The sequence below is a fragment of the Drosophila obscura genome, unplaced genomic scaffold, assembly GCF_018151105.1.
Source record: "Drosophila obscura isolate BZ-5 IFL unplaced genomic scaffold, ASM1815110v1 contig_150, whole genome shotgun sequence".
Lineage (NCBI taxonomy): Eukaryota > Metazoa > Arthropoda > Insecta > Diptera > Drosophilidae > Drosophila > Drosophila obscura.
In genome coordinates this window covers 13,192,018-13,219,574 of record NW_024542736.1, presented here as the reverse complement: position 1 = coordinate 13,219,574, position 27,557 = coordinate 13,192,018, and the positions used below count along the sequence as shown (strand labels likewise).

The 27,557-nt window shown below is 40.5% G+C and overlaps 5 protein-coding genes across 10 annotated transcripts; 3 read left to right on the top strand and 2 right to left on the bottom strand.

Moving 5' to 3' along the window:
* Positions 1-27: 27 nt before the first annotated feature.
* On the top strand, positions 28-3,528 carry LOC111066632. Of its 2 annotated transcripts, none has more exons than XM_022355374.2 (4): positions 28-716; positions 787-949; positions 1,013-1,295; positions 1,354-3,528. In XM_022355374.2, exons 1-4 carry the CDS (start codon positions 182-184, stop codon positions 3,379-3,381), a joined length of 3,009 nt encoding a protein of 1,002 aa, XP_022211066.2. In that variant the 5' UTR covers positions 28-181; the 3' UTR covers positions 3,382-3,528. The 2 variants fall into 2 exon arrangements, with proteins under 2 accessions (XP_022211066.2, XP_022211067.2); XM_022355375.2 differs by having other exon boundaries at positions 582-716; positions 996-1,295.
* Positions 3,529-3,549: 21 nt separating this feature from the next.
* On the bottom strand, positions 3,550-4,943 carry LOC111066638 (trypsin alpha-3). Its single transcript, XM_022355383.2, has 2 exons — positions 4,516-4,943; positions 3,550-4,456 (listed from the first exon to the last, which is right to left on the bottom strand). Exons 1-2 carry the CDS (start codon positions 4,903-4,905, stop codon positions 4,046-4,048), a joined length of 801 nt encoding a protein of 266 aa, XP_022211075.2. The 5' UTR covers positions 4,906-4,943; the 3' UTR covers positions 3,550-4,045.
* Positions 4,944-6,405: 1,462 nt separating this feature from the next.
* LOC111066633 lies at positions 6,406-13,158 on the top strand. The gene is made up of 8 exons (XM_022355376.2): positions 6,406-6,576; positions 9,485-9,956; positions 10,034-10,194; positions 10,313-10,514; positions 10,900-11,151; positions 11,220-12,151; positions 12,252-12,452; positions 12,580-13,158. Exons 1-8 carry the CDS (start codon positions 6,423-6,425, stop codon positions 12,690-12,692), a joined length of 2,487 nt encoding a protein of 828 aa, XP_022211068.2. The 5' UTR covers positions 6,406-6,422; the 3' UTR covers positions 12,693-13,158.
* A 2,239-nt stretch (positions 13,159-15,397) lies between these two features.
* On the bottom strand, positions 15,398-23,443 carry LOC111066588 (autophagy-related protein 16). Of its 5 annotated transcripts, XM_022355315.2 has the most exons (11): positions 23,429-23,443; positions 23,107-23,375; positions 22,728-22,989; positions 22,515-22,677; positions 21,576-21,664; positions 20,703-21,163; positions 20,024-20,166; positions 16,290-16,590; positions 16,124-16,208; positions 15,918-16,061; positions 15,398-15,711 (listed from the first exon to the last, which is right to left on the bottom strand). In XM_022355315.2, exons 2-11 carry the CDS (start codon positions 23,204-23,206, stop codon positions 15,618-15,620), a joined length of 1,842 nt encoding a protein of 613 aa, XP_022211007.2. In that variant the 5' UTR covers positions 23,207-23,375; positions 23,429-23,443; the 3' UTR covers positions 15,398-15,617. The 5 variants fall into 5 exon arrangements, with proteins under 5 accessions (XP_022211007.2, XP_022211006.2, XP_022211008.2 ...); XM_022355314.2 differs by lacking the exon at positions 23,429-23,443 and having other exon boundaries at positions 23,107-23,428; XM_022355316.2 differs by lacking the exon at positions 23,429-23,443 and having other exon boundaries at positions 20,703-21,139; positions 23,107-23,428.
* A 1,285-nt stretch (positions 23,444-24,728) lies between these two features.
* Positions 24,729-27,541, top strand: LOC111066587 (sphingomyelin phosphodiesterase). The gene is made up of 4 exons (XM_022355312.2): positions 24,729-26,205; positions 26,298-27,015; positions 27,079-27,228; positions 27,294-27,541. The coding sequence occupies exons 1-4, from the start codon at positions 25,181-25,183 to the stop codon at positions 27,420-27,422; spliced, it is 2,022 nt and encodes a 673-aa protein (XP_022211004.2). The 5' UTR covers positions 24,729-25,180; the 3' UTR covers positions 27,423-27,541.
* Positions 27,542-27,557: the final 16 nt, after the last annotated feature.

Genomic DNA, 27,557 nt, shown 5'->3' with positions numbered 1-27,557 from the left:
GTTGGGATGACTCGTAGGACGGGAGCTCACTCTCTATTGTTAGTTCAGGGCGTTAACCTACAAGTTTTCAGGCCCGTAAAAATTGTTACAATTTATGTGAATTTTTCGTAACGTTGCTCGCGTGTTTTAAATTATTTGTGCAAGGAAATTTTAGACTCCGTGTTCCAAATTTGATTGAACAATGGCCACCGTCGAGAAGAATGAGAATGAGCCGCAACCAAAGAAGCAGGAGAAGCCGGAGAAACAGGATAGGAAGAGCTATGACCACCATCGCTGTTTGGTTACCACCAAGATGGACCGGGACAGGGCCGACTACATGAGGTGCACCACCAGGCAGAACAACCGGGAGAGGCAGATGTTCCCGAAAGACACCGATGTGTGCTGCTCCACCTGTCCCCCCAAGGATCAGAGTGAAACGATCTGTCCGGGGCCTGGTCAGAAAGGCAAGTCAAACAAGGACGACATGCGTTGTTTCACGCTCAACATGGTCGTCCAGAAGCTGTATATGCCGGGCCGGGACTTCGAATGTCAAGACAAGCTGAGCATCAAGGTGGACATCTGCAAAGGCGTTGCGCCATGCCTCAAAGCGGATCGTATCAACGCGCTGTGTCTGCCCCCCGAGCCGATCAAGACCTTCCCCATGGCGGGCGAGTGTCTGGCAAAGAGTCTAGCGGAGGGCATCTCGATCGCAGTTGTCTATATGAAAAAGGAGATCGGTACGTACTCACATCCACAGCCACAGCCTCCTGCTGGAAATGTTCTAAAATCAGTTTCAATCTCGTTAAGGTCGCGGCTGCTACGTGCTGCCCGAGTCAGTGATCCTGCGCATGTGCAATACTATTCAGCAAGTGGTGCACACTGCCAACGTGGAGCTCACGTGCCGTGGGTGCACCGTCGGCATGGCCACCGTCAGAATATCTATGCAAATGCGGTGCCAAAGCATGAAAGAGTAAGTAGCAACACTGACGGAACTTGAAGCCACCTAAATGCGATAGCCCCTGAACTTCAATAGAGAAATAAACGGGACCGCCTCCGGTCTATGCTCGGCGAGCGATGACCTCAAAGGATGCATCGAGAAGTTTGTGGACCAGCAGGACGTCTTTTTCATGGTGGGCGACAGCTCTCAAACATTTCCGTCCTCCTCCACCGATCCATGTCTGGGCTTCAGGCCAGATGACAAGGAGCTGTCTGATCACCGTTGCTCGGACCCCCGCAGCAGCCTTTCCAAGTTCCGCAGCCTCAACATGCGCAACGTCAACGACGCCGGTATTCTGGACCAATCCTGTGGCCCCAAAGTGAGTCTACATGCTCCCTTATCGACACACTTCACAACCGGTGGGCAAACTGTTTCAGGGGCAGCCCTCGAAGCTGGTGGACATGGCAGGACCCTACGCAGTCTATGGCTGCCCAGACGCGGACGACCCCTGCCTGACCATTGAACCTCCAAGAGGGCCCTCGGATCAGTTCTCGCCCGAGCGGCAGGCGACATTCGGGGATGGCGCCACCAACCGCCTGTGCCATCAGGTGTCGGCCCCAGACCTGAAGCAGATGCTTATCAGCTCGTGCCGCTTGTGCCAAGTCTGCGGGGAGGACGTATCTTGGCTGCCAAAGATCGGGGCCTGTCCATACTGCGGCTACAAACCAGTGCCCATGTTCAAGGAGAAGCCATATGACGAGAATGCAACAGCTGACAAAATCCTGCTGACACATCTCGAACAGCCTGAAGATCAAGCCTGCTTTGATCTTGGCTCCATGAGCGGCTGTTCGGACAGAAGTGTCGCAGATGATGGGCCCACGTCAGAGGCGTTCGATGCCATAGTGCGGGACTACGAGCTGCTGAAGAAAAGTATTAAGAAGTCCGCTCGGGCTGAGCTATGTCCCCATACCCACAAACAGACGCGTTTGTCAATGGCCAAGGAAGCCGAAGACAAGCAACCGCAGCCGCATCTAGCCAGTGTATTCGCAGAGCTAAAGGAGCTCTTCAAAGATAAGTCCAACGACAAGAGTCTAAAGATTGAGGAGATTTGCGAGGAGGCTTGCAAGCTCTCCAGAGTTTCCACGGCTCGCAATAACGGGAAACCTGCAGACGTCAAGGACAAGGGCAAGGATTTGGAGGATCCGTGCGCAGTGCCCAAGAAACGCAAAAAGCGACCCCCACGCCGGAAAATGCCCTTCAAGTCCAAGTTCTACGCAATGCTACCCAAAGGAAGAGATGGACATGCGGCGCGCAGCCATGCCCACTGCTTTGACGGCGATTCGAAGGTGCCGAGCAACATGGGGTGGCTCTGGACCGCCCACCCACTGGCCAAGAAGCCCGGGTGGCGACCGGGGGCCATTCGCCGATCCATACGGGAGCTGATGCGCTACTTTCTCAAAGACTACCCCGTGGACACCATACCCGTGTCGAAGTACATGACCTACTACAATCACAAGCCGCGACCGCCTGCCGACTATGAGGAGAAGGCCGAGGACCTGGTGCAGGTGCCGACGCTGCACATCGAGAAAAAGAACGACGAGTACATCATCACTCTGCGACCCCTTAAGGACACGGAAACGCTGAAACGGTCCGCAAACCCTTACGTCAACATGAAACCCGTCCAGTTCCGCATTGTGAAGAATCCGTTACTGAAGGAGGTGCGCGACCTAAAGCGCTGCCTCAAGAGCATGGGCTTCAGCAAGTGCTCCTGCCACAGGCCCGTGACCGAGTGCTACTGCCGCAGCTTCATCGACAAGAAGCGCCTGGTCTACCACCTCAAAAAAGAGTGCGAGCGACGCCAGATCGACAACTGTGAAAACGACCTCGTCCTTTCCGAAACTACCGACAGTGAGGCGGAGTATGAGTTTGGAGTGACCCCGCCGGCGGGCCTCATGCATCCGGAAAGACTGAAGAAGTCGCACGTGAAGCATTGTGAAACGCAGTACAACGAGAACGATTGGGCCATGCCCAGCATGTTCCCCCATCCTCCAAATCCCTTCGTACAATACGGCGCCTGCGTGCTCGGTGAGCGAAAGAAACCCTTCGACTGGATATTCGGCAAGGGCAATGTACACCAGGAGCCCAAGAAGCCTCTTATGCGCAACAAGCCCAAAACGAAGAAGAAAAAGAAGGCACAGCCGGGTCGCCAGGAGGGTGGCTTCATTAGCGAAAAATTGGCCAACTCTGCCGGCCAGACGCAGACTTACGATCCGCAGGAGTACTCCAATGACTATAACTCCCCGCTTAGCGGACACCGCATGCGACTCTTGAACCAAGCAGCCTACCCGCCAACGGATCCCCAAAGGCTGTGGAGCGAGGTACCTGGGATAGGTAAGCGCAGGGAGAAGCTCGTCAGATTCGACACCGATCCAGTAAGCTCTTTTCGTGAAAGGAACCTTTCCTAGACAGTCAACAAGTGTCACGCCGTACTACATACACTATTCGAGCATGTCGACAGATATTTTAATAACCATTTATAAATTTCAGGCCCCCAACATAAAATTCTATTTTTCAATAAAATAAATTATACTGGTGTCCGCAATAACGGAAAATCTTTGTGTTTGTGATGAAAGTGATAGATATATGTATATATAATGGAAAATGGTTATCTAATCACTGGCCGAAGATGGGTATAGCTTACAAATTTCGTGTGGTGGTACTAATTTTTTAACTCAGAACTCAAATATTTTTTAGTCTATGTGGAAGTTGAAGTGCAGATTGGCTTGTGGGGATAGTATCAACTTATTCACTATTACCTTTGGTTAATCCAAATTGTAGATTTCAAAGTGTGGTCTAGTAAAGGTTGAGTTCTGACGGAAGTTTAATGCGGATGTTTTTTCTGCTGCTTAAATTAAATTCAGTGTTTTCTCATTACTATTCTCAATTGGAAAAGCGGTTATTTGCTTTGCCGTGCCGAGCGATAATAGCTTCAATTGAATCATTTTTGTTCTTTGCCGCTGGTCTACTGTAATATAACTAGTCATTATTTCGTTATTTTCTTTTTCTTTGCTATACTTTTGATTACGTTACACTTTTTACATTTGCGTTCTGATAATTACTTAAAGAATCCTAATAGATTTGTGGTATTGCTAGCTCCTTTGCAGTGTTCAGTTTTTTCAAAAGATTGTTAAGCCAAGGAAACAAAGTCTCAATTCGTGCATAAACTCCAGGCTTATTCGTTAATGCACATCCAATTCCCCATGATACAATGCCAACCAATTCTTTTCGCACTACTAAGGGGCCGCCTGAGTCCATTTGACAGGCATCCACGCCACCGTCATTCAGATATCCAGCACAAATCATACGCTCCGTAACTCTATTTCCAAGTAAAGTTTTACAGACTGTCTGATTGACAATTGGCACTCTGGCAAAATGCAAAACTTGTGTACCGGAACCGTTAGCAGTTGTAAAGCCCCATCCGGCAATGGTTGCAAATGAACCATCGGGTATCTTTCGGCGATTCATACCAATAGCTTTTACCTGAAAAGAAAGCCGTAAATATGATGGTAGAACAAGGTAGAACGCTCAAAACCACAAACTTTTCTTGAGTAAGTCAACTCATTGACTAATCGTATTAATCCAATGTCATAATCCATTGTCTTGGCAGACCATTTATCGTGATAATGAATCGAGGCTGCAGAGAATAGCTGCCCATCCGTAGGATCACGCGATGATCCACCAACTTTGACTTTTAGCAGGCGCCGCGGTATGCCGGCAAGGCAATGGGCAGCGGTGACAATAGTACGATTATTTATTATTGAGCCGCCACAATGGTGGTTGCCGTATAACTGCACGGATACTATATATGGTACGTTAACAATATCAGTGGGAAATCCGCCTACTATGCGGGGATTCGGACTATTTTCTTTGGAAGCTACTGAAAAACTGAAGAGAATACAAAAAATATGCACCGACGTTAACTTGTACATCGCTTAGCCCAGGTTTAAACAATAGCCCACTCGCCCTGAAAATGAATCTTATTTATAAGGCGCTGTAGTACAGACCAATATGAGACTGTTGGAATATTACTTTAAAGGTAATGAGCCAACAGTGTTATACGTTTGGGACATTATTTTGTAATTAAGACCAATTCTATTATCTTATTGGCACGTTGCCGATTGAACTGATTAGTAATGAAGTTGCGAGTGAATAAAACTTTTTTAAAAGTAAATTTAAAGTACTGGGTCAGTAAAGCCAGATCGCTGTGTCATGTCAATTTAACACCATATTCACATTTCACGCTTTGCAGATGATACCATACCATAATCAGCAACTTCCGTTCATTTTGCACATAGCCTAAAAATCTATTGATATATAATGAGCAATAGCGTCTCGGAAACAATATATGGAGAGGTTTTTTTTTATACATTTGGACATTTTTGTTAATACTCCGTAAACTTTGTAACTGTATCGAGCTAATGGCCAATTTTTGTTATTTATACAGACATACATATGTACATATTTATTGTTTACTCTATTTGTTATCCAAGCACGACCCGTTTCTTGAGAACAGCGGACCCAAACTGATTTGCATTTGCTTGACCCATAAATTTGGAAATCAAACACCGTTTGATGGGCTATTCTAGTTTTACATACATACATATGTCCACTTTGAAAGCAACGCCAGCTTGCCGAGCTGCTATGCGATGTCTTTGCCAAATATGTGGGCTAATCAACTTTCTGAGTGATTGTGAAATATCATTGATCTAGCCGTATATGCGATCCGAAATAGAACACATAAAGTCGAAATGCAGCCCACACAAATTGTATGGGCAGCTTTAGTTTAATCCGATTAAGCCTTAACGACAAGAAAATGTGAAAATAAGGGGAAAAAGATTTCACATGTACAATATTAGTGAAAGTGAAAAGTGTATAAAAGTAAGCAACAGTTATAAGCTTAGAAAACCCTATTACCACGCCAAAGTTGTACTCCTAGGCTTAGATTTTCAACGTTAACAGGTTCATAACAAAAAAATTAATAGAGCTTGTATGGCGGAAACGTTGTTAATGTAGGTACATATGTACATACACTCGTACATATACATGTATAAATATGTACCCACGAGCATGTTATTAACAGGCGAAGAGAACAGAGAAAGAGAGAACACAGGTGCACATTGTTCTCGACCGTTGAAGTTTGACTGTGTAGAGATGTTGTGGAGACTTTTAACAGGTGAGATTTACCATGCTTACAATTTCTTTTCATTTGAGATTCTTTAACGTCAAGCATCCATTGCTTTAAGACTTTCTTTTGTCAGAATTCCTCTGTTTCTCTTTCCAACACCATTCTCTTGAATATGTTGGGGCTCCAACTTCAAGCAGGTAGTACGCTGCCTCATTTCTTGAAAACCAACACACCTGGCTGCGCCTACAGAACTTCTTTATCTAATTTTTATAACAAGTCACTTGGTAGCATTGAAGATTTCAGTTCTGCATCAACCATTGAATGGTCAAGTTCGGTTTCTTCTTAGTCTCCTCAGTAAAGTGCAACTTCTTTCGAAAGTGTTCTCCTGTTTCGTTGTGCTTAGTGTGTAAGGCTATATATAGTCTGAATTACGGGATAAACCGTATAAGAAATCGATTTTTAAACTGTTGCTTAGGTAATTTGTTATTTTGTAAATGGTATAAAACTGTTCACATTACTGTTCAGTAAATTACGAAAATGATTTTTGCTAAGTTTTAAAAATGGTTGTTAATTGAGAGGCCTTTGAAAGGGCAACCATAAAAAATCCAACTACTTTTCTTTTGAAGCTGTACTTTATAAAAAATGTTTTTGATGACATTTATTTATTTATTGAGAATTCAAACAGCACTTGTATAGGTTGTACTGACTCCTAGTGTGGCAAACACATTAATCGTTCAAGTTTGTAACTTAAGTCTTTTGGTTTGAAACAAACCGCTATGCAAGAACCACGGAGACAGCTCAGTAAACCTTTGCTCTAACTGAAGAATAACTAAGAAAAATCACAAAAAGTGTTAACCGGTTTATTCGAACAGCAGCGATCAAGCTGACGGACGACTATGCCAGCATTGAAAAAACGGAGACAATCATTCTGAATAAGTAAACTGAGACGCAGAAAAAGAAGCTGTTGCAGCAACCGGTGTAGAAACGCACTAAAGCAAGGAACTGTGTAATAATGCAAAAGCCCCATGGTCTTAAGATACAAGTGAACAGCTTCCGTCAAAACATTAGCGAACATTACGATGTCCGCTTAGAATGGGTTGAAAATACTCAACTTCAGCTTGGATGGCTGGACATTTGATATGAATAGGGCCACGGTTGGCTTATTCGCCAGACGTGCAAATAGTTAGCAATAAAAACTAAATTCAAACAATACCAGAGAGAAATTCATATATATATTTCGTTGTATTGTGTGGCATGAAATTCTATATATAATTCTGCATGTTTTTATGTATATATTATAAACACAGTTTACGATTTTTTAGAATTACATGTTTGAAGAAACAATGCCGTGACTAAACCGTTTTTTAACTACATAAATTGAGAATCAAAAATTTATATAATTATATTTCATTTTATGAAATGGAAAAGGCACAAATAATTGAGTACAAATACATTCACCATATCAACCAGTAATTCTCCCTTTTAGAGAAGAATCAAATGAAATCATTAACACATTCAGAATGGTGAAAGTTTTTGGCGGTTCCTCTTGGAGTTCGGATTTCTATTGACTTTAGCTGGTGTTGATTTTTAAATTACATCATGCATCCGAAAATAGGCTAAATGTGAATCGGTGGTGAAGTCCGTCACAATATGAAGAGTTCCTATATAAACCACATTACGGTAGATCTGAGACTTGCTATTAATTCAAACATAATGTGTCCCGTTCTAATATAGGGGGTCGCGTTTGGTTTCAAAGAGTGAACATCGTTTTTAACGTTTTTCTTTCAATAAATGTTCGATTTTTTACAGAAATGTTGTCTATAAGTGACTAATTGTACTAATCGGATGGGATCAACGGCATAGTTAGGCAGTGCCACTTCCTTCTGGTGTCCATACCGGTTAGGTTTGAACTGATCGCCACGGGCACTGCAATGTATACATATGTACATGTGTATGTCTATGCACAGAAAGACAACTTTTTGACGATAATCATTGACCTAATTCTTCTGCCGCTTTCTACAAGCTTGTGTGTATATAAAAATGGTCTTGGACTTGTTATAACGCAGCTTCCCGAGTGGTCATTCCTGACATGCTACATTGGCATTCATATTCATGTGCACCAGACCGACACGTTAGGATTCGTTAAGCAGGAATAAATCTAAAAATAATGCTCAAAAATCTTGCAACCGTATTATTTTTATAAATGTAATGGGTTTTTTAGACTGCACTGCAGCATGAACCGAACCGTAATGGGTGGATCTTTGTATACATATGTACATAGTAGTTTCTTCACATAAGAGCAAGTTTATATGTATGTGCATATGCATGTATATTTGGTGAAACTACTATGGCAGCTGGTCAATCGGGGATGGGTCTAAAGTACCGTAGCCAAGACAGGTTAGGGTGCCTGGTGGCTGGTGGCGTTGGCGGTCATCCATTCAATCATCTTGCAATCTTGTTGCACACGGATGTTGCTTCGACATGTACATATATTCATAAACATTAACATAGAATAACTGTTTCATTGTGCAATAACCTGTGAATTTATGAACATACATACATAAGTACGTACATATACATGTATGTATAATAGGTTTTCAAATTGAGTAACACACCAAGTATATAAATACGAATTCTTAAGTTGTTAGTTAAAAAAAAATAGATTTTTAAGGTGTTACTTTAAGAGCGTAAATCAAAAGTGTTGTTTTGGTGCACTTTTTAGATTGCATATTTCAACGGAGTTCTGTTCTAAAACTACATGGTACTTTAGATATAATTAAAGTTCATAACCCCTGAAAGTTTTAGCCGCACAACCGTCAATCATACGCGATGGCCATTGACTTAGCAATTGCGCAAGTGTGTAACTCAGCGAACCAGAAAAAAATAAGCTCACACTCCCTACATTTTTAGGAATAGTAGCGGATAGTGCAAGAGGTCGTCGACGTGCCCAGTTGTTATACTCGTGGGCTGTGCTGCCATAAAAAAGTTTCTACCCGCAATGTTGCTTTTCCGAGGGATTTCATTATTTTCATTATGTCTTATGCCAAACACATTTATTTAAGAAGATTGAGATGGTGCCAGTGTGGCAGACCAAAATATGAAGACTTACAAATAACTGATACATTCTACTGTGTGCTATGAAAATCCATTATATTGTACAATGAAAGAACATCCGCAATGAGTTCGCAATAAAAAAGCATTTTCAAATACCTACTTTCAGTTTCTAAAAAAGGAGTAATTGACTGTTGTATATTTTCAATCAATGTTGTACATTTTGAATATCTCTCATAGTTTCTCTGCTACTACATATAGGTGCACCGAGTTGGCATACATTCTTTTTAAATACGTTTTTTAAAACATTTAATATTATTGGTTACTTGCAGATAGCAGCCAAATCGTTATAATGGCTAAGCCTCCGCAACGCATAAATTTAATGCGTCAATTTTTTCTAGCGCTAATGCTATATAGCGTTGCTACGGCGAAAGAAACTGAACGCATTCGTAGACTAGCCGCAGAGTCCGTTACAGAAGCAATACCAACTGTTAACAAAGAAAACGTTCTTGAACAGATTTCAAACCCTACAGAAATACCAGCGTCAAATTCAAAGACTTCTGAACTAAATAATAGTAGTCATCAGTTTTCTTCGCAAACTGAGACAGTTCTAGTGTCGACTGGTACAGATCCAATAAATACGGCTGAAACTCGCAACTCAGCTTTTGACTTATCGGCCGCTTCAGATTTAGACTCGAAGGAAGTGATCTCCAGCTCGTCGGGTTCTGAAGAGAGTGGAATTTATTACGATAATGCACCAATAGATTGTAATCCTGATCTTGTAGGCTTTGAAATTGTTACAGGGTAAGCAGTAATTGTTATTGAACTTTTAAAAGAAGGGATTGAATGAACTTGAATTTTTGTTACTGTTATTCCCATAGATTTGTGTTCTCAGCTCCTGAAAAGCTTATGGATTCCCTACCAGGCACGCTTATGCTCACTGATTGCCTGGATACGTGTAGGAAAAACAAAACCTGTCAGTCAGTTAATTACGAAACTGGACTTTGCGTGCTATTTTCAGCCCACGCTGATCAGTTGCCAGGTGGGTTAATATATACATACATATGTGTTCAGGTTTAAATTTTAGTACAAAAAACAATAATAATTCAATATCATAATTGCCCTATTTTCACCAATTTACTTATTTTTCCTACTTTCAGGTGCCCTGACAAAATCACAATTTCCCGTATTTACAATTTATGCACAAAAATCTTGCCTTTCCGTGAAACCCTGTGCCCGAGCGTGGTATGTCGATCGTGTTCAAAACTATAAGCTCAAGACGGAAGTTAAGCGTTCCGTATCGCTGACGTCAAGGCGCGAGTGCTTTGAACTTTGTCTGAGCGAAACAGAATTCACATGCCGGTAAGAACTCTTAGGATTCGAGTTTTCAGTTTAGAGCGACGAGACTGGCGTGTGGCGTCGCGGAAACTTTTCACATAACCTTATATGTGTTTTGTACAGTACATACGTATATAATTATCAAAATCAGTCAGATAGGAACAAAGAAGCATATATGTACGTACATGCACATGCAAATGCATATGAAGGTGTAGGTACAATCGGTAAAAAAAAGTCTCTGTGAGAAAAACTTTTTTGTCTCCGTCGATAAATTAACACAGCTTTGCCGAAAAAAATCAGATTATTATCAATCATCAATAATACAACAATCCGAAGACTTTTTCCTCAACTTAACTTTTTATCATTTTGTGTTAACACATTTTCCATTCTTGTATGTCCAACTTTGTAGATCAGCTAACTATGATCGAGTCTCCGGAGCATGTGAACTGAGTGAGTTGGATCGTTTAACATTGGCTGGCTCGAACGCTTTTCAGACACAAGAGGGAAGCGACTATCTGGAAAATCACTGCGTCGACGAACCAAATAAGTTGTGCGAATTTAAGCGTCTACCCGGCCGTATTCTTAAAACAGTAGATTCTGTATATCAGGAAGTGAGCAGTATTGATGAGTGTCGAGAGCTTTGCCTCAATTCCCCTTATAGGTGAGAAAAATAAATTCTCGTTCTTTTGTTGTTGGTTATTTAGCTATGATTACTGTTTCTTCGACTAGATGTCATTCTTATGACTACAACGATACTGGGGACATGGTGTGTCGCTTATCGCACCATAGTCGTGCCACTCTCGCTGATGTCCAAGAACCTTTCCTGGAGGTTCCTGAAGCGTCAACATACGAGCTGACATCTTGCTATAACGTGACTATAGAGTGCGGTGGCGGAGATATGCTGGCACGTATACGCACCTCGAAACTGTTTAATGGAAAAGTGTACGCCAAAGGTTCTCCCAAATCCTGCGCAGTTGATGTTAAGAGCGCACTAGACTTTGAGTTACGTATGAACTACCATGATTTAGAATGTAACGTACGGCAGAGTAGTTCGGGACGTTATGTCAATGATATAATTATACAACACCATGACATGATAGTAACGTCGTCAGACTTGGGCTTAGCATTGGCCTGTCAGTATGATCTAACAAATAAGTCTGTTAGCAATGGCGTTGACCTAGATGTACGCGGCGATATTATGCCCGCACTTTCCGAAGAGGTCATTGTCGACTCACCAAATGTGATAATGCGAATAACCTCCCGAGATGGCTCAGATATGATGCGCTCTGCTGAAGTAGGAGATCCACTAGCGTTGAAATTTGAAATTGTTGACGAGCAAAGTCCATACGAGATCTTTATTCGCGAGCTGGTAGCTATGGATGGCGTAGATAACTCTGAAATTACCTTAATCGACGCTAACGGCTGCCCAACTGATCACTTTATCATGGGTCCCATTTATAAGGGGTCTCTTTCCGGCAAGGTGCTCCTTTCCAATTTCGATGCGTTTAAGTTCCCTTCAAGTGAGGTCGTTCAGTTCCGAGCACTAGTGACACCTTGTATGCCAAGTTGTGAGCCAGTCCAATGCGACCAGGAAGACACCAGCGGCGAATTTAGATCATTGGTGTCCTATGGTCGAAAGCGAAGGTCCCTTAATATAACAGGTAATTTATTGTTCAAGCTGAGTAAAGTTTGCATATATATTTACCTAGCTTTTTGATTTTTAAAAGCCATTTTTCATATCAATCCTTTTATATTCTATAGACAATATGTCACGTACACGTCGGGATATCGATATGTCAATGAAATCGGCACCCAGTGACATGTTGCTGGTTCAGTCAATTCAAATCACAGACAAATTCGGCTTTAAACACAATAAGCAAGAAAGCGGCGATTATTATGATGGCAATGAAACAACATTTACAGCTAGCGAAGAGGGCCATGGATTTTGCGTGAACGCAATTGGTAAGATAACTTCTGTAATGATAAACGAAATGATCAAAATAAACTTTGTTTCGGTACGCCACAACATACTCTTACCTAATATGTTCTTCAGTGTCCTATTCAATGCAATACTCACATTTCCATTTAGGTCTCATTACAGCCGCCACAATATTTTTGCTTACTCAGTTGGCAATTATAGCCATTTGGACATATTGCTATCAACGCCGTCAGAAGCTACAACCGTATCAACATTCGTACTAAGCCCAACTATTCTGCTAATATATGTATACATAATTTATAAGTCAGCTTCAAAAGGTGCAATCCATATTTACGCAATGTAATGCTGAATATCTGCTAGGAATACCCGTCGTCCTGATATAACAACCGCTATTTGTCTTATCTAGTCAGTGCACGATTTTAGAGAAATGAAAATTTTTTGTTTTGTTCGGTGGAATTCAAACTGTTGGTAATACAGCCATTGCGTAAAACATTTTACTGTGTTAGGTTTTATATGTTCTATCTAACAACTTCCTTACTTATAAATGAAGTTTGACTTCTGTATTGAACTTCCTTTGTGACTTTGGAAATAATATCGTTGATATTTGTAAAACATATTTATTTGAGCACCTTATTATCTGTGTCGTATGTGTACTAGTATAGTTAAGAAATCTAATTTATTTTATATAAATAGCAATTTTATGTCTGATTTAAACTAATTATACAAAAATCTAATTGAAGTCTTTTATTATTATTATTAAAAGTTAAGAACTCAAATAAAATATCATTATTAGTGCACTTTATTAAGAGGGTGTTCGTTTATCTAACGTCTTCAAACATTACTTTAAGAAAAAAAATACCATTTCAATAAAGTTTTGTATGCAAACAAAAAACTCGTTTGTTACCTCTTTCTCATATACTTGAGTTAACATTTTTTATTTACAATTAAAAGTATACATATATGATGGATCAGAATCAACAATTGGGTCGATGTCCCAAATGCTATGGGGTATATTAAATCTATGTTCTCGTATAGAGAAGAAAAGTAAAAAGGTTGTGGATAATGATGTTGTAATAAAGAAAAAAAGATTCAGAACTCAAGCCTTAGACTTAGACTTATTTTCCATATAAATTTATTTGAGTCATTCGTTCTAAAAAAAACCGTTCTGCTTGTAGCTATCACCTGAGAAATATATATGCACAAGCCATATCTTAAACTTTAATTTTTCTAAAAGGCCCCCTCAGTAAAAGGCCCCTCAACAGTTTCCCGGAATGTTCACTTGTGTCGCCCAAAAAGCACGCCAGTCTCAACCGAATCATCGTGCTGGCGAAAACGATGCTAAAAACGATTCGTTTTTTTAATGTGGGTAGAGAAGTCCATATGTCGTGTTTATATTCTTTTTCTTCACATAGTTCCATCTTCATTATGGTGTACACCTGTAGCTGTATGAAGCTTCAGCATTTATCTGTGTATCGTTACCTGTAACCGTTGGTGTGAGTCATGCGAATAAATGCACCCTCAGCACAACAGGAAACAGGCTTCGTGCAGATTTGTATCTTCATCTACGAGAGGAACGTTAGCATATGGGAAAGTTTCTCCTGTCTGCTCGTCGGCCCGTCTGCTCCTTAACTTCATACAGATGTACGTATGTACGTAGCTGACTGAATTCATCTCAATTAATTTACCTAGAAGTGCAACTTAGGCGACAATTTACATACATACATTTGTATGTACAAGTAGTCCTCAAGAACGCCTAAAGATTTCAAAGCACTAAAAAAGTTCATGTTATGTTGTAGTTGCTCTCCAGTACAATTTGAAGAGTCTTTAATTAAAACATGCATGCAAGGCGATAAAAATAAATTTACTCTAGATTTGCCATGACGGTGCTGTCGTTATTTTTTCCCCCAATTAGAGATGCATAGTGTCGATTGCGCGACGTCAGCACACCAAATAATTGGCTGTGTTCTCCACAGCCACAGCATTCGTGTCAAGAATTGATTACATACGAGTATATACCTGATATTATACATCGCGTTCGATTGATTCGTTGGTCACGCTTAATTGTCTGAAATCGCAGCTCAGTTTGTCAATGTACTATGAACATCAGCCGGGTAGAAGTATCATTACTGGTATTTCTTGGTAAATTGCCATACAAACCTACTCGTAACTACAAAAGTCATTGGCCGATATTCTAGTTCACATTCAAAAGTTCAGTCTGCTGCCAGATGATTTTTTTATTCAGGGTATAAGTACTTCAACACATAATAGGAAAGTTTATAAGAACATTTTTAGTCCATAACGAGGCTTCCTAATCTGAGCGTAGCAAAGTGCTCAACGAATTTATAACCGACGGTGAAGTAAAAAGGAATTTCGATCGCTTCTTCTGCTTTTACTTTTAATGATGAAAAGGAAACGTATTAGGTGCCAAGCTTAATTTTTAATACGTTCCATTGTCAATGTCTGACTCAGCAAAATCAAATATATTTAGAAAGAAGGTTGGTACATACGAGAATGCAGGAAAAACAAGAAAGCAAAACTAGCTTCGTGGTCCGAAGATTTTCATAGCCATTATATGGTAATCCGATTCTATGCAGCTATATGATGCGCTTTCTATTCGGGCTGCGACATTGCAAAAGCCAAATCGATGCCTTTGACGCTGATTAAAAATATCAAAATGGGTCAGACCTTCTTCTCTACGTAGCAAATATCTCTTCAAAATCATTGTACCTTCTGTAAGGGTATTAAACAATTCACTGTTTGATTCACTATTGATGTCTGTATATATACGTATATTTGTTTAGTTTGTCTGAAAGGCACTACCTCTACTCATTTGAATGACTCGTTTGAACCAAGAGTAGGATATATGTATGTATTCATAAATAAATACTATTTTCGTAAATTTTTGGCAAAATAGTAAAACCAATATTTACATTTTATTTAAATAGTAGGAAAAAGTTTACTTAAATAAATATATTTGATACACAGTTATACTATTTTTCCATTTAAATATAAATAAGAACTCATTAAAAAGGAAAAAGCCAGCATGGAATTTACCTTTCCTTTACCAACAGCCGACCAAATTTACTATTTACAGCAGACTCCGAATGGCTGTTATTGATGTATAACAGCTGTGACTATCAGCATTTCAGTATTTTATAACTGATTGTCATCTATGGCAAAATAAAGGGCTAAGAATCCGAATATATGATGCAGCGTTTGCTTTTTCCTACAGAAGCCAGCAAATTGTTGTTGGGGCTCCAGCTGACCGCATTTACCGCTGTGCTGTGGAATAAACCGATTCCAAGACTATTTTCGTTAGGGTTTAACAAAATCCAAATATATATGTATAATGTATGCGTGAGGAATGTTAGATTTGTTATGTATGTTAACTGAATGTATTCAATGTTCCCACCGATATCTAAACACTTTGAATCTTATAAAGATACATACATGTACGAACACAATCAAAAAAGTTTGTTACCACCCACCTGTGCCCTTTAAGAGTAGTCTCTAGAAAGCCGTTAACATTCCAAATGTATATTGCACCATCCGCTGATCCACAGGCAATTTTTAAACCACTCGAGTTAAAGGAAGCCCGAGCAAAATCACAGCTGATTTTAAAGTGTTCATTTCTGCCGAAAGATTAAATATTACCTTTTGGATTTCTTTATTTCATAGTTTACTACGAACTTACGTGAAAGTGGATATAACTTGGTTCTTCCGCAAGTCTAATAACTTTATTGTATCGTCTCGTACTGAACATATGAGGTAATTGCAATCTATAGATATATATACATATAGCCATTTATAATGTATTTTGTGTGTTGCTTTTTGCTTTTTTTTTTTTAATGAGTACTTACCCTTTGATAAGTCTAGGGACGTGATTTTGGCTGGCATTAAGACATCATCGGCCTGTTTTTCAGTACGTATGTCCCAGAATCGGATCTTCTTATCGTAATGCCCACTGATAATCGTTGAGCCAAGGCTGTCTGTTGTGACGAGATCATTGCAACTTGATCCAGCAAATTTTGTTTCTATACAAGCAATGCTGCGCAAATCCCAAATCTTCAAGGTACGATCATGACTTCCTGTTACTACTTTAATGGGCTCTTGGACATATTTTGCGGCCATTACTTTTCCACTATGACCCGTCAACGTGTGCTTCAATAGGTGAAATGACAAAACAGACAGTTAGACCATTAAAAAGCAAACAACATTTTATACAGAGCGCATCAGAAAGACGGTGTCATGAGCGTGGACGATATATAGCTAGGAACTTTACTTTGTAGGGTCCAGCCGATAGCCAACACTGTTGTTGGCATCGCATACATTACATTAGTAGCAGACTAATGACTTGGAGTAAGTATCTTTCACCAGAACAACTTGTGATTAAAGTGGTCGTAGACATTTAATTACGGCGTTAGCAACGTAGATGTGCTCGTATTGTGTGCAGTACACATAACAGCCGCAGAGAATTTATTGGCATGTCCTCTGGTGGGACAGATTTTGGTTTTAGATAATGTAATCATAGTTTCTTAAAAGTTCACAACGTGAGGGTAGTAGCAGCACTTTAACAGTTTCTACCTAACTTCGCGCAGCATGAATCAACGTCATTGACACTTTTGTGAGCTCCTAACTTTCAAAGGGATAAAAGCATTCAAATTTTGAATTAATCTTCTACTTAGAAGTCTTACATATGTTTTATATATACGGCGTGCCCCGCAATAACTGACTGTTTAAGTTTAGGTTTATCTGAGATAGACCAGAAATTTTACTAGCTAAGTTGAGTCAACTTTTATATGCGAACCACACATTGTTAAAAGGCGTAATGTTGCGAAAATATATGTTTAAATGTAAAGAAGATAATTTTAGCTACATTTCTGCAAGTTTTTGACCAAGTTTTATTCCAGCTCGTTTGGATGCTTCTGCCCTTATATGTAACTATAAAGAAAGAGCATTTAAGCTGATTTTCCACCGGCAACCGGTCAAGGCGAACGGTCAATGTACGCGCAGTGGGCTTGACTCTAAGTAGCTCTCTCAATGTGGAGAGTTGGAGAGAATAAATTCTTTGTTTGGATAAAGAGCGCGTCATGCTCAGTGCCGGTGTCTTGCCGTTTTTCGAAGAGTAAAATCTCTTTCAAAATTATTACTTAGGTTAGACTTTTCTCTTATATAACCGTGAGACTAATACTAACTACTCTTGTTTGACTATCAAACGTCAAGCTTTGGTACAACCGATTTAAGAATAATGAAAATAATTACCGAATGAGACGCAAAATCAAGACTTCAGGTCTAAAATAAAGTAAATGCAACTTTTTGCACTTTCCTTCAAGTGAGAAGAACGTGAAAGAGAAATTCGTATAACTTGTCTAGACAAGTCAACAATAATTACAAAAATTGATAAAGCTCGGGCACCTGAGGATGTTATAAAGCTTTGAAACTTAAAAACAAAAAGGTTCGGATCAATAGTTGAATAGGAGTAGCAAATTGCATTCCACTTTCAATTTCGTTTATGTTCTTGAAAGGACAATTTATCGCACCAGCTTTGATTATTAGCTTATACAGTTTTGTTTATGGCACGTGTGCTTCAAGAATTTATAATCTATTGTTGAATTACATTTTTAATATGTATTGTATATATATATACATTCGATTTGTTGAGATTTTGGATTAATTTTGGTTGTAATCTATGTTAAGAATAGACTTCTGAGAGATAAATAATAGCTTAAGAAGCAATTGCAGTCAGATGGTTGTTTGATCGCATTGTGGCTAGAGGCCGTACAAGTCAGTGTGCTCATTTTAATGCTGCATCACAGCGGCGCTAGTCTTCTGTTACTGTATCCAGTTGTTCGCAAAAGAACCGTTTAAATGTCAATCCAGAAATACCAGTTAGAAGAGGCGGTGTATCACACAGATGGAGAACGTGAAGAAGCAGGAAGAAATTGCAATTGTATGTTTATTCGCATGCTGACAATGTGCAGCATAAATGGATGAAGTTGCGGATCTTGTTGCTCTAACCTGACCAGGCTTGAGAAGAAGCTTTGAGCAATAAGGATTATACTGCTGCTATTCAGGCCAACTGCATGGGGACTGTAAGTTTTATTGTCACTTCACATACAAGTAATTTTTTTACTCTGAAGATATTTTTTTACCCTACTCAAATATCGGAACGGGTGAAATTTTGGTAAGTACTAGTAGAGTGTGCAAACTGCGAAAAATATATTAAACAAATACATAATAATTTGATCTAAAAATGGTTACAGTCTCTGAGATCTAATCTCTCATCAGAGCGAAGAGACAGATGGCTATATCGACGTCTACTATTGGATACTGAAAGAATATATACCTATACTTTATGGGGTCGGAAATGGTTCTTTCTGGCTGTTACATCTACACGAATCTTTACACGGGTATACAACTATTTACATAGGTGACATTCCGTTGCATCCCTATCAAAAATTTCTGGAAACCACTAGACTAACTGTTGTTTACTTTTCACATTCTTAACACCAAACAAGGCAGCGTTTACTATTTAATGGCAAGTCGTGTTTCACTCCCGCCTCTCCACCAAAGCCACCGCTTAGGTCCTATCCCTTATTTATTAGTAAACAACATTGTTTGCTATCAGCATGTCGCTAGCTCCGACCCAACATTGTTTACTTTTTTCCTTTTTCCCAGTTAGAAAGCGGCAAACATGCAAAATTCTATTTTTAAATATTGACTCGTTTTTGTATATACTTACATGAATACATAAAAGTACATATGTACACACAGACAAATATATATATACAATGACAAAGCAAAATGAAATCACATTGTTAAAGATAAAGATTCATTGAAACCCACAGCATAATTTTTTCTTAACAACAACAAAATTCCTACAAATTTAGTCTTATTTATGTTTGTATGTATGTACATACGTATATGTATGTATAACAAAGAGACGGACAAGTCGACGTCGAAGTCATATCAGCTCGACATATCATATACCATGTGTTCAGACATGAAAGCGATCCCCATAGCAAAAACAAGGATTGAATGACACCCTAAGTCATGACAGGAAAATCTAATTAAATTAATCACCCTCCTTCCCTTTTATGTGCCGTGCGAGCAGTAAAAATTATAATTTAATAGCCTGAAATCATCTTGGGCACCTCAGAGGAGCGGCAGAAGTCTCTACTTTAAGATCTTTTTACTTTAGATACTCACAGTTTATTAACAAAAAATCAAGACTGCGACCCGATATATGTTGCACTTAAACTACATATATTCCTACGCTATTTTTGATATAAAACAACGGACAAATGGACATTGCTAGCTGGACCCGGATTATCATCCGTTTTAAGAATATATAGATAATTTGTAATGTCGTAGATCCTTTTGAGCTTTACGAACAATTTTATTTTACAAGGATTAGTATTTTGACCAATCATTCCAATGGCAGGTAATGATTTAATCTTTTTAATTCCTACGTATTGCTTGCTACAATAGGTTCTGTGCAAAGCTTCAGACAATTAGTTTCAAAACTGAGGTACTAAATAAATATGTTAACTAACCGATCGCAACATATTCTAGATCAAATTCTTTTACTCACCCTTAACCGATTATCTATCACCGTCCACACTCTAGCGCCGTAATCGTTTGAGGTTCCCAATATGTATGCGCCCGTGGAATCAAAGTCCACAGAGTTAATGCCAGCACTGCTCCCGCTCAAAACTGCACGTGGCTCTGTCGAATCTATAATATAAAATATTGTTTTCTTAGCTACATCTTCGTTACATCGGGCATCTACATCACGCCGTTCTAGATCGGTCGCCTCAACCAGAGAACGCCCTCTGCACGAGGCAGAATATGTGAGCATGTTAAACTTGTAACAGTGTGATATCAAAGAAGTCTGGATACAAAATTTGGTTGCTGTAGCTCTTATAGTCTCTGAGAACTAGGCGACGAACAAGAAGGACGGATGTACAGATGGACAGGCATACATGGCTATATCGAGTCGGCTATGAATGCTTATGTATATCTTAAAAACAAAGTCCTCTCATGAATGGCTAGCAATACCTTCATATATGTACGTATGTATATAAGCACAAAAGATTAGCAATATTTATATATTAGGGATTGAATATAATTCCTGTTCAGTTTGGTGTATGGCAGTCGACAACAATATCAATTTCACTATCTAGAAGCTCAGACTAACATAGTAAATATGTTATCTACAAATAAAAGAAGGAGTGCCTGACCACAAGAAATTATATACATTTAATACTTACTTTTACCAATATCCCAGAGCTTGACTTTTCGATCAGCGCCGCCTGTAGCTACCATGCGCTCCACGGGACTCCAACGTACTGCATGCGACTCGTTTTCATGTGCCTCGAATTTCATAAGAATCTTTGTCGGATTTGCCTGACCTAAGTAACCTGTTGCTTTAAGAGCGTCTATGGAAGCTCTAGTTGTTTCACAAACTTCGCCCGCTGTAAAACGAGCGTTAATATATTCAGTATCATCAAGACCTATGGCTTCCATGGCGCCATTTATCGTCGCCTCGTCAAAGTCGTCGTCGGTTATATTACCACCAATGAACTGGGCAGGACTTATGGAGTTACGGTGCAATGATGTTATACCAGATGTAGGCGCACTATTACTCGACGAACTCGGTTCACGAACAGCGTCTTCGAGGTCACGTTTTAGTTTAGCCGATCGTTTCCTGAAAATTGACGGCAGTCTTTTTCTAGATATTTTTAAAAACGGTTATACATTTATATATTGAACCAAAAAATTTAAGAGCAAATCAGAATGAATGATGCAATTGAAAATGTTCATCTAAATGGTTGGCTCTTCTCAGCATATGTAAAAATTGTAACGATATGTTGCTGAAAATATTTGTACAGTAAAATCAAGAAATTTGCCGATAGTAAACATACATATAAGCAACAGATAAACTGGACGAACAAACATATGGTCATGTGGCTGTACTTATCGTAACTTGTCAGTGCTTGTACCTATGTTCATACATTCAGAATTGATATACATACTGCATATAAATTTTCATTGATTTCAGCAATAAATGGGAAATCGTTATGGTGAATTTAAGGTGAAAGTGATAACAATTAATGATTTGAATTCAAAGTTAACATACATACCTTATAATGCTTTCATTTTCCTCATTCAGTTTGTCGGCATCCTTTGACTTATAACGCATTAGACGTTCTAGTAAGCAACGATTTTCATCCTGTGAATTAAATGAAAACGATGAGCTCTTTAGTAAACACTTTTTCATCCTAATATTCGAGCCGGCTACAGACTACTGCAGGAAATTATGAAAATATATTATTCGCTTGAGGACGGTTTTTCACGATAAGCGCTCAAATGATAATGGGGCTGCTGAGAAAAGATATCAATATTTTTTCGTGTGTATACGGGCATAATAAAGGTGAAACGAATTGATCCATCGGTGAACCTGCAACCACAATCGCTAACAACAAAAAAATGTACCTACACGCATATATTTAGCATACCAAAAAAAAATCTTTTAACTTTGTTTATCAAACCATTTAAATCATTGATACATAAGTGCTTTAAATGCAGACGAAGGTTGGATTCTAAAAGCCATTATATATAAATATAGGATACACGTATCTGTTTGTTAAAACTGTCAAGTACTCTATGCTTCTTAAATGAGCCTTTTTAACTGGATGCTAGTTATTTTGTCATTCATACTTTTAATTTGTGTACTTATTGGCATATGGATATTCTATATAGCTCATTGCATACATTACATCAGTATGGTATTTGCTTATTTTGGATAAAAAATAATATGCAAAATTAAAACGGATCCTTCTGTGTAGTATTATTAGCCGTGCTACAGCCAAAACATGGGTACGTACTTACAAGGTTCTAGCTCGTTACTCTATAGTAAAAATTTATATTAAAAAGCCAATCCACTAAAAAATTTGGCAGCCACATAAAATTTAAATGCGCGTTAGCCTTAGATAAGTCCTAATTTCTTGCTTAATATTTTACAACTAACACTAGGCTTTAGTGATCTTGTTCATTTCAAAATACATACAACACAAACTTACTTGAATGCCTCGCATTTTGTCCTCTAGTGAGCTAAACGCCAACTGAAGCGCTGTATGCTCATCCAGCAGAGTATTGTTGAGTTTCTTAAGTTCTTCTAAACTCGAATGAAGCAAATGGACCTCTGCCCGCAATCGATTGTTGTTCGTTTGTTGCTCAGCAAGGCTACAAAAGTTAAACAATAAATTATGCAATAGTAGAGACCATATATTCACCTGTGTTCCTTTTCAGACATAAATATTCTTTGTTGCTCTACTTTCATATTTAGGTCGACAATCAACTGGGAGTTTTCCCCCTTCCTTTTGTGAAGTTCTGTGAGTTCCTCTTGTTGACTTAGCAGTTTTTTTTCTAGAGTAGCTATGGCCACATGCGAGCCGGTGCCACCTGTTGACACTGCACTACGTAGCTGTTCATTTTCTACTGATAACTTCAGATTGTCCGATTTTAGTTGGGCGACATGATCTATAAGTCGGTTGTCTGAAATATTAAACAAGTTATTAAACATGCATACATATGTGTGATGAGTAAACGAGCAGAGTCGAGCAGAGCCACAAGGAACCATCGAAGTGACTGACGCTCTGCTCCGCGTCTTACTTTGTTCAATTATTTCCTTGAAATTTTCACATTCCTTCCGATTTCGTTCCCGCAAGCATTTTACAACATGCGCTCGCCACACATGCTCTTCTGTAGACATCTTTAAATTTTAAATTGTGCCTTTTACTATATCGCTGGGAGTTGGCTTTCTTTTGGTTATGATGTTCTTTGTTGTTCGTGCCGTTGGCGTGCCTGCAGAGTAATTGCTGACAACTTGTCCGGCTGACTTGCTTGCATCGCATCCACGTTTCGATCTGTGCTATAAATGACTAGCGTAAAAACACATTATTATATTTCATTAATCAAATACGCTATTTATTACAGGTTCCAGGTGATTTTAACAACAAATATAGCAATTAGAGATGTGGAATATGTACCGATACATATTATATCGATATATGGGCGAAATATTAATACCAACATTTTAAATGGGGCTAATTATTGACAAATCTACTAGCGCGTAATCATTTAGTGTTGTGAAATGTGAAGTGGAAACGTGTAAAGTCACAGTATTGAATAGAAATATTTTTGTGTGCTATTAATACCACTAACCATGCAGTATACTGATATATGATATGAAATACGTAAATAAAAAAACTTCCAGATTCATAATATTGGAGCGTAAATTTGAATACCCACTAGTCGACAATGCGTTAATTGTACTCTGTTAATGATTGGATTTTCATATTCGATTTGACATTACTACCTAGCTAGGAATATCAGCACTTGGTTTATAGTTTTACCTGATAGTTAAATCAATTTCAACAAGCTTGGCAAGCCTCTTTGTTTCGTGTAAAGCGTAGAATAATCAATGCAGAGGATCGACAATTGTATTGTTATTCACGGTTTTTTAATATTTAATAATATAATACCAACAGTTTTCAACCGGTAGTTCTGACAAGGCTTTGCTTTCACTGAAAAACTATTATAATATAAGATAAATAATAATATAAGAATGTTAATACTGTACTCTGAATTCGTTTTGCAGTACTGAATCGCTTTGATCTAAATATTAGATTTTAAGTACGGCGTAGTACATGCTTCCAGTAAAGAGCTACAAGTAGAATTAACAAAATGAATTATTTTAATCAACTGCTTTAATAGAGCGGTGTTAAGTGGGTTAAGTTACTTTTTCCTAGGTATATTTACTGTGTATTTTGATCTTTAAGTCCGCGGTCAATCAATCCTGAAATGTCGAAAATTTTGCTGCGTTCCAAGCTCCCTCGCCTCAAAATAGGAGACAAAACCTGGCGCAGGAACAAAAATTGAGTGTAACATATTTTGTTTTTTTAGGGATAGTTGGAAAAACTCATAAATTTTCAAAATAACCGCCTGGGGATAATCGTCTCTGCCATATATTAACAAAGATCAAAACTAAAAAAAATTTGAAGCGCGCAAAGTGAAAGTACACAAAACAACGAAAATGGAGCATAAAGGAGCTTCTAAACGATGCAGCATGTGTACGTGTGACGTATACGATCACATTTCACGCTTACAAACATGCTGCATAGAATATCAAACTGATTTAGATATTTGTACTGAGTCATAAGCTTTTTGCTATTTCTCTCTCGCTCTGCCCTCTGTGTTAGCAAAGCTGCTTGCAAAATGCTGCAGCGAGTGAACAAAGCGTGCCAGCCTCACAGACAAAAAAGCTTCTCGTGCAGCCGCTTCATCTTTACAGTTAGAGGGAAAGCTTTTTAATGGTGTTTTTTACACAGACGAAGATGTCGCCAATGCCAATGCCAATCTCCAAGATCCCCAGCTGGAATGTTCCTGACGAGTTGTGCTGAGTCGGCAGGCAAAAAGATTTTACAATCTAAACTACAATCTGCCCCACCGGAGGCAGATTAGAGCCAAAGGCACTCGAGAAAGCCATAAGGGCGCCAAAAATAAAAGTTCCCAAGCGGAATGCGTGAGATTATGGTAATCTTTGGCGGTGTGAGCGCTTTCCTATTTTTGTCAATGGCTTGACCAATACTAAGTCGGATGATATAAAGCAATAATCTGCGGCGAAGCTACATATAAGTGGACTTCGTCAGGTGCGACGCCGTTAGTAATCCAGCAAACGACGGAAATGAAAGGAATCGTGCTCTTGCTGCTCTGCGGAGCGTTGTTCGCGTCCGCGGTCAACTTGCCAGGAGTACCTGTTGACTTCGAAATGGACGACAAGGTACTGTCCGCCATTGCGGACGACGTTGCGGATCGCCTCGCGAAGGAATACCTCACCTACATGAAGACGGGCGTTGAAACGCCTGCCTTCAAGACATTGACCTCGCAACTGGCCAAGTCACACAGCCAGAAAGACATTTTCACGCGGAATCTGCCCGAACTGGAGGCACGCGACAGCTTCTTCGTGTGCGTCGCCTGCCGCTCAGTGATGCGCGTCTTTGCCAGGACCATTCGGGAGGAGGATGGTGAGCTTCACGGCGAGGACAGCGCCGAGTTCATGAAACAGTTTGCAATGGACTTGTGCAGGCGCCTCAACATGCAGACCGAAGAGGTTTGCGAGGGTCTGATCGATTCCAACCTTCCCAGCGTCGAGTATATCCTGCGAAACTCCGAGATTGACTCGCAGACCTTCTGCTCGCTGTTCATGCAGTTCAGCTTCTGCAACACTGGCTCCAACCAGGACTACAACTGGACTCTGACCGTGGACTCCACTGGCGAGGCTATCAGCGGCCCCAAGTCGGACCCCCCTCAGGCCACGGACACGGACCTCAAAATCTGCCATTTCAGCGACATCCACCACGACCCGTTGTACGAGCCCGGCAGCCTCGCCTCGTGCGCTGAGCCAATGTGTTGCCAGCGGAACAAGGACGCGGTGCAGGGAACCAGCGAGGCAGCAGGCTACTGGGGTGATTATCGCGACTGCGACCTGCCATGGCACAGCTTTGAATCGGCCCTTGAACACGCCGTGGCCACCGAGAAGTGCGATTATGTCTATCAGACGGGAGACATTGTTGATCACATGGTCTGGGCCACATCTGTGGAGAAGAACACCGAAGTGCTGACCAAGGTCAGCAGCCGCCTAAACGAGGCATACCCCGATGTTCCCATCTACCCCTGCATAGGCAACCACGAACCCCACCCACTCAACCTGTAAGTAATTCAATTCCGCATTCCATTCTATATTATATGCTAATATGTACTCCCCTCTCCCATTCCCCATCCCATATAATCTTTGATTTCAGCTTCAGTCCCGAGGGAGTGCCCGACGAGGTCAGCACCAAGTGGCTGTACGAGCACCTGTACAACGACTGGTCCAAGTGGCTGCCGGTCGAGACGAAGGATACAATCCTTAAGGGCGGCTACTACACTGTCTCCCCGCGCCAGGGCTTCCGCATCATCGCCCTGAACAGCAACGACTGTTACACAGACAATTTCTGGCTGTACCACAGCGGCACGGACAAGATCCCACAGCTGCAATGGTTCCACGACACGCTCCTGGCGGCGGAGAAGGCAGGCGAGTATGTCCACATTCTCACCCATATCCCCTCGGGCGATGGCACCTGCTGGTCCGTGTGGGCCCGCGAGTTCAACAAGTGCATCACACGCTTCCGCGGCACCATTAGCGGCATCTTCACCGGGCACTCGCACAAGGACGAGCTCTTTGTCTACTACTCGGAGGAGGGCCATGCCACCGCTGTGGCCTGGAACGGCGGCGCCGTGACCACCTACTCCGACAAGAACCCCGACTACAGGGTCTACGACATCAGCTCTAAAGACTTTGGCGTGATCGATCACCGCACCTACATCTACAACTTAACCAAAGCCAATCTGACACCCGATAAGCAGCCCGAGTGGTACCTGGAGTACGAATTCGCCAAGGAGTTCACCGAGGACACCAGTCCAGCGGGAATCGACCAGCTGTTGGATGAGTTTGCTGACAATCCACAGCTGATGAGGAAGGTGTGTATATCCCATTCATGTCCAGTCGTATTTTCATTTGGCTAACTCTGTTGTGTTTCGTAGTACTGGCGCTTCCGTGTGACTTCTGCCGATCCGCAGATTAACCGCGGCTGTGATCGCAATTGCCTGGCCAATTCCCTCTGCCGCGCCTCCGTGACTATCAACAACAAGCGCGAACGCTGCGAGGCGCTCAGGGAGCGACTCTTTTTGGCTGTAAGTTACGCACTATTCCCCTTGAAATTAGACCACTTCAATGTGTATCCTCTGTGTATCCTCAGCTGGACAACGAGGAGACCACCGAACCAGGGGACGATGATGATGATGATGATGGAGGAGCTTCTGCCCTAGGCCTGCTCAGCCTTGCTTCGCTGCTGGCTGTGGCTCTGTCCGTTCGACTAACCTTCTAGCTTTTGTTTCTTTTGCATACGTTAGCATAGCTCGTAAGTTATATAATTCCCTTGTGACCGTATCCCAATCCCAATCCCACTCAAGTGGCAAATATAAATATGCGCTTATCCCTATCGAAGCTGCTAATCTCTTGT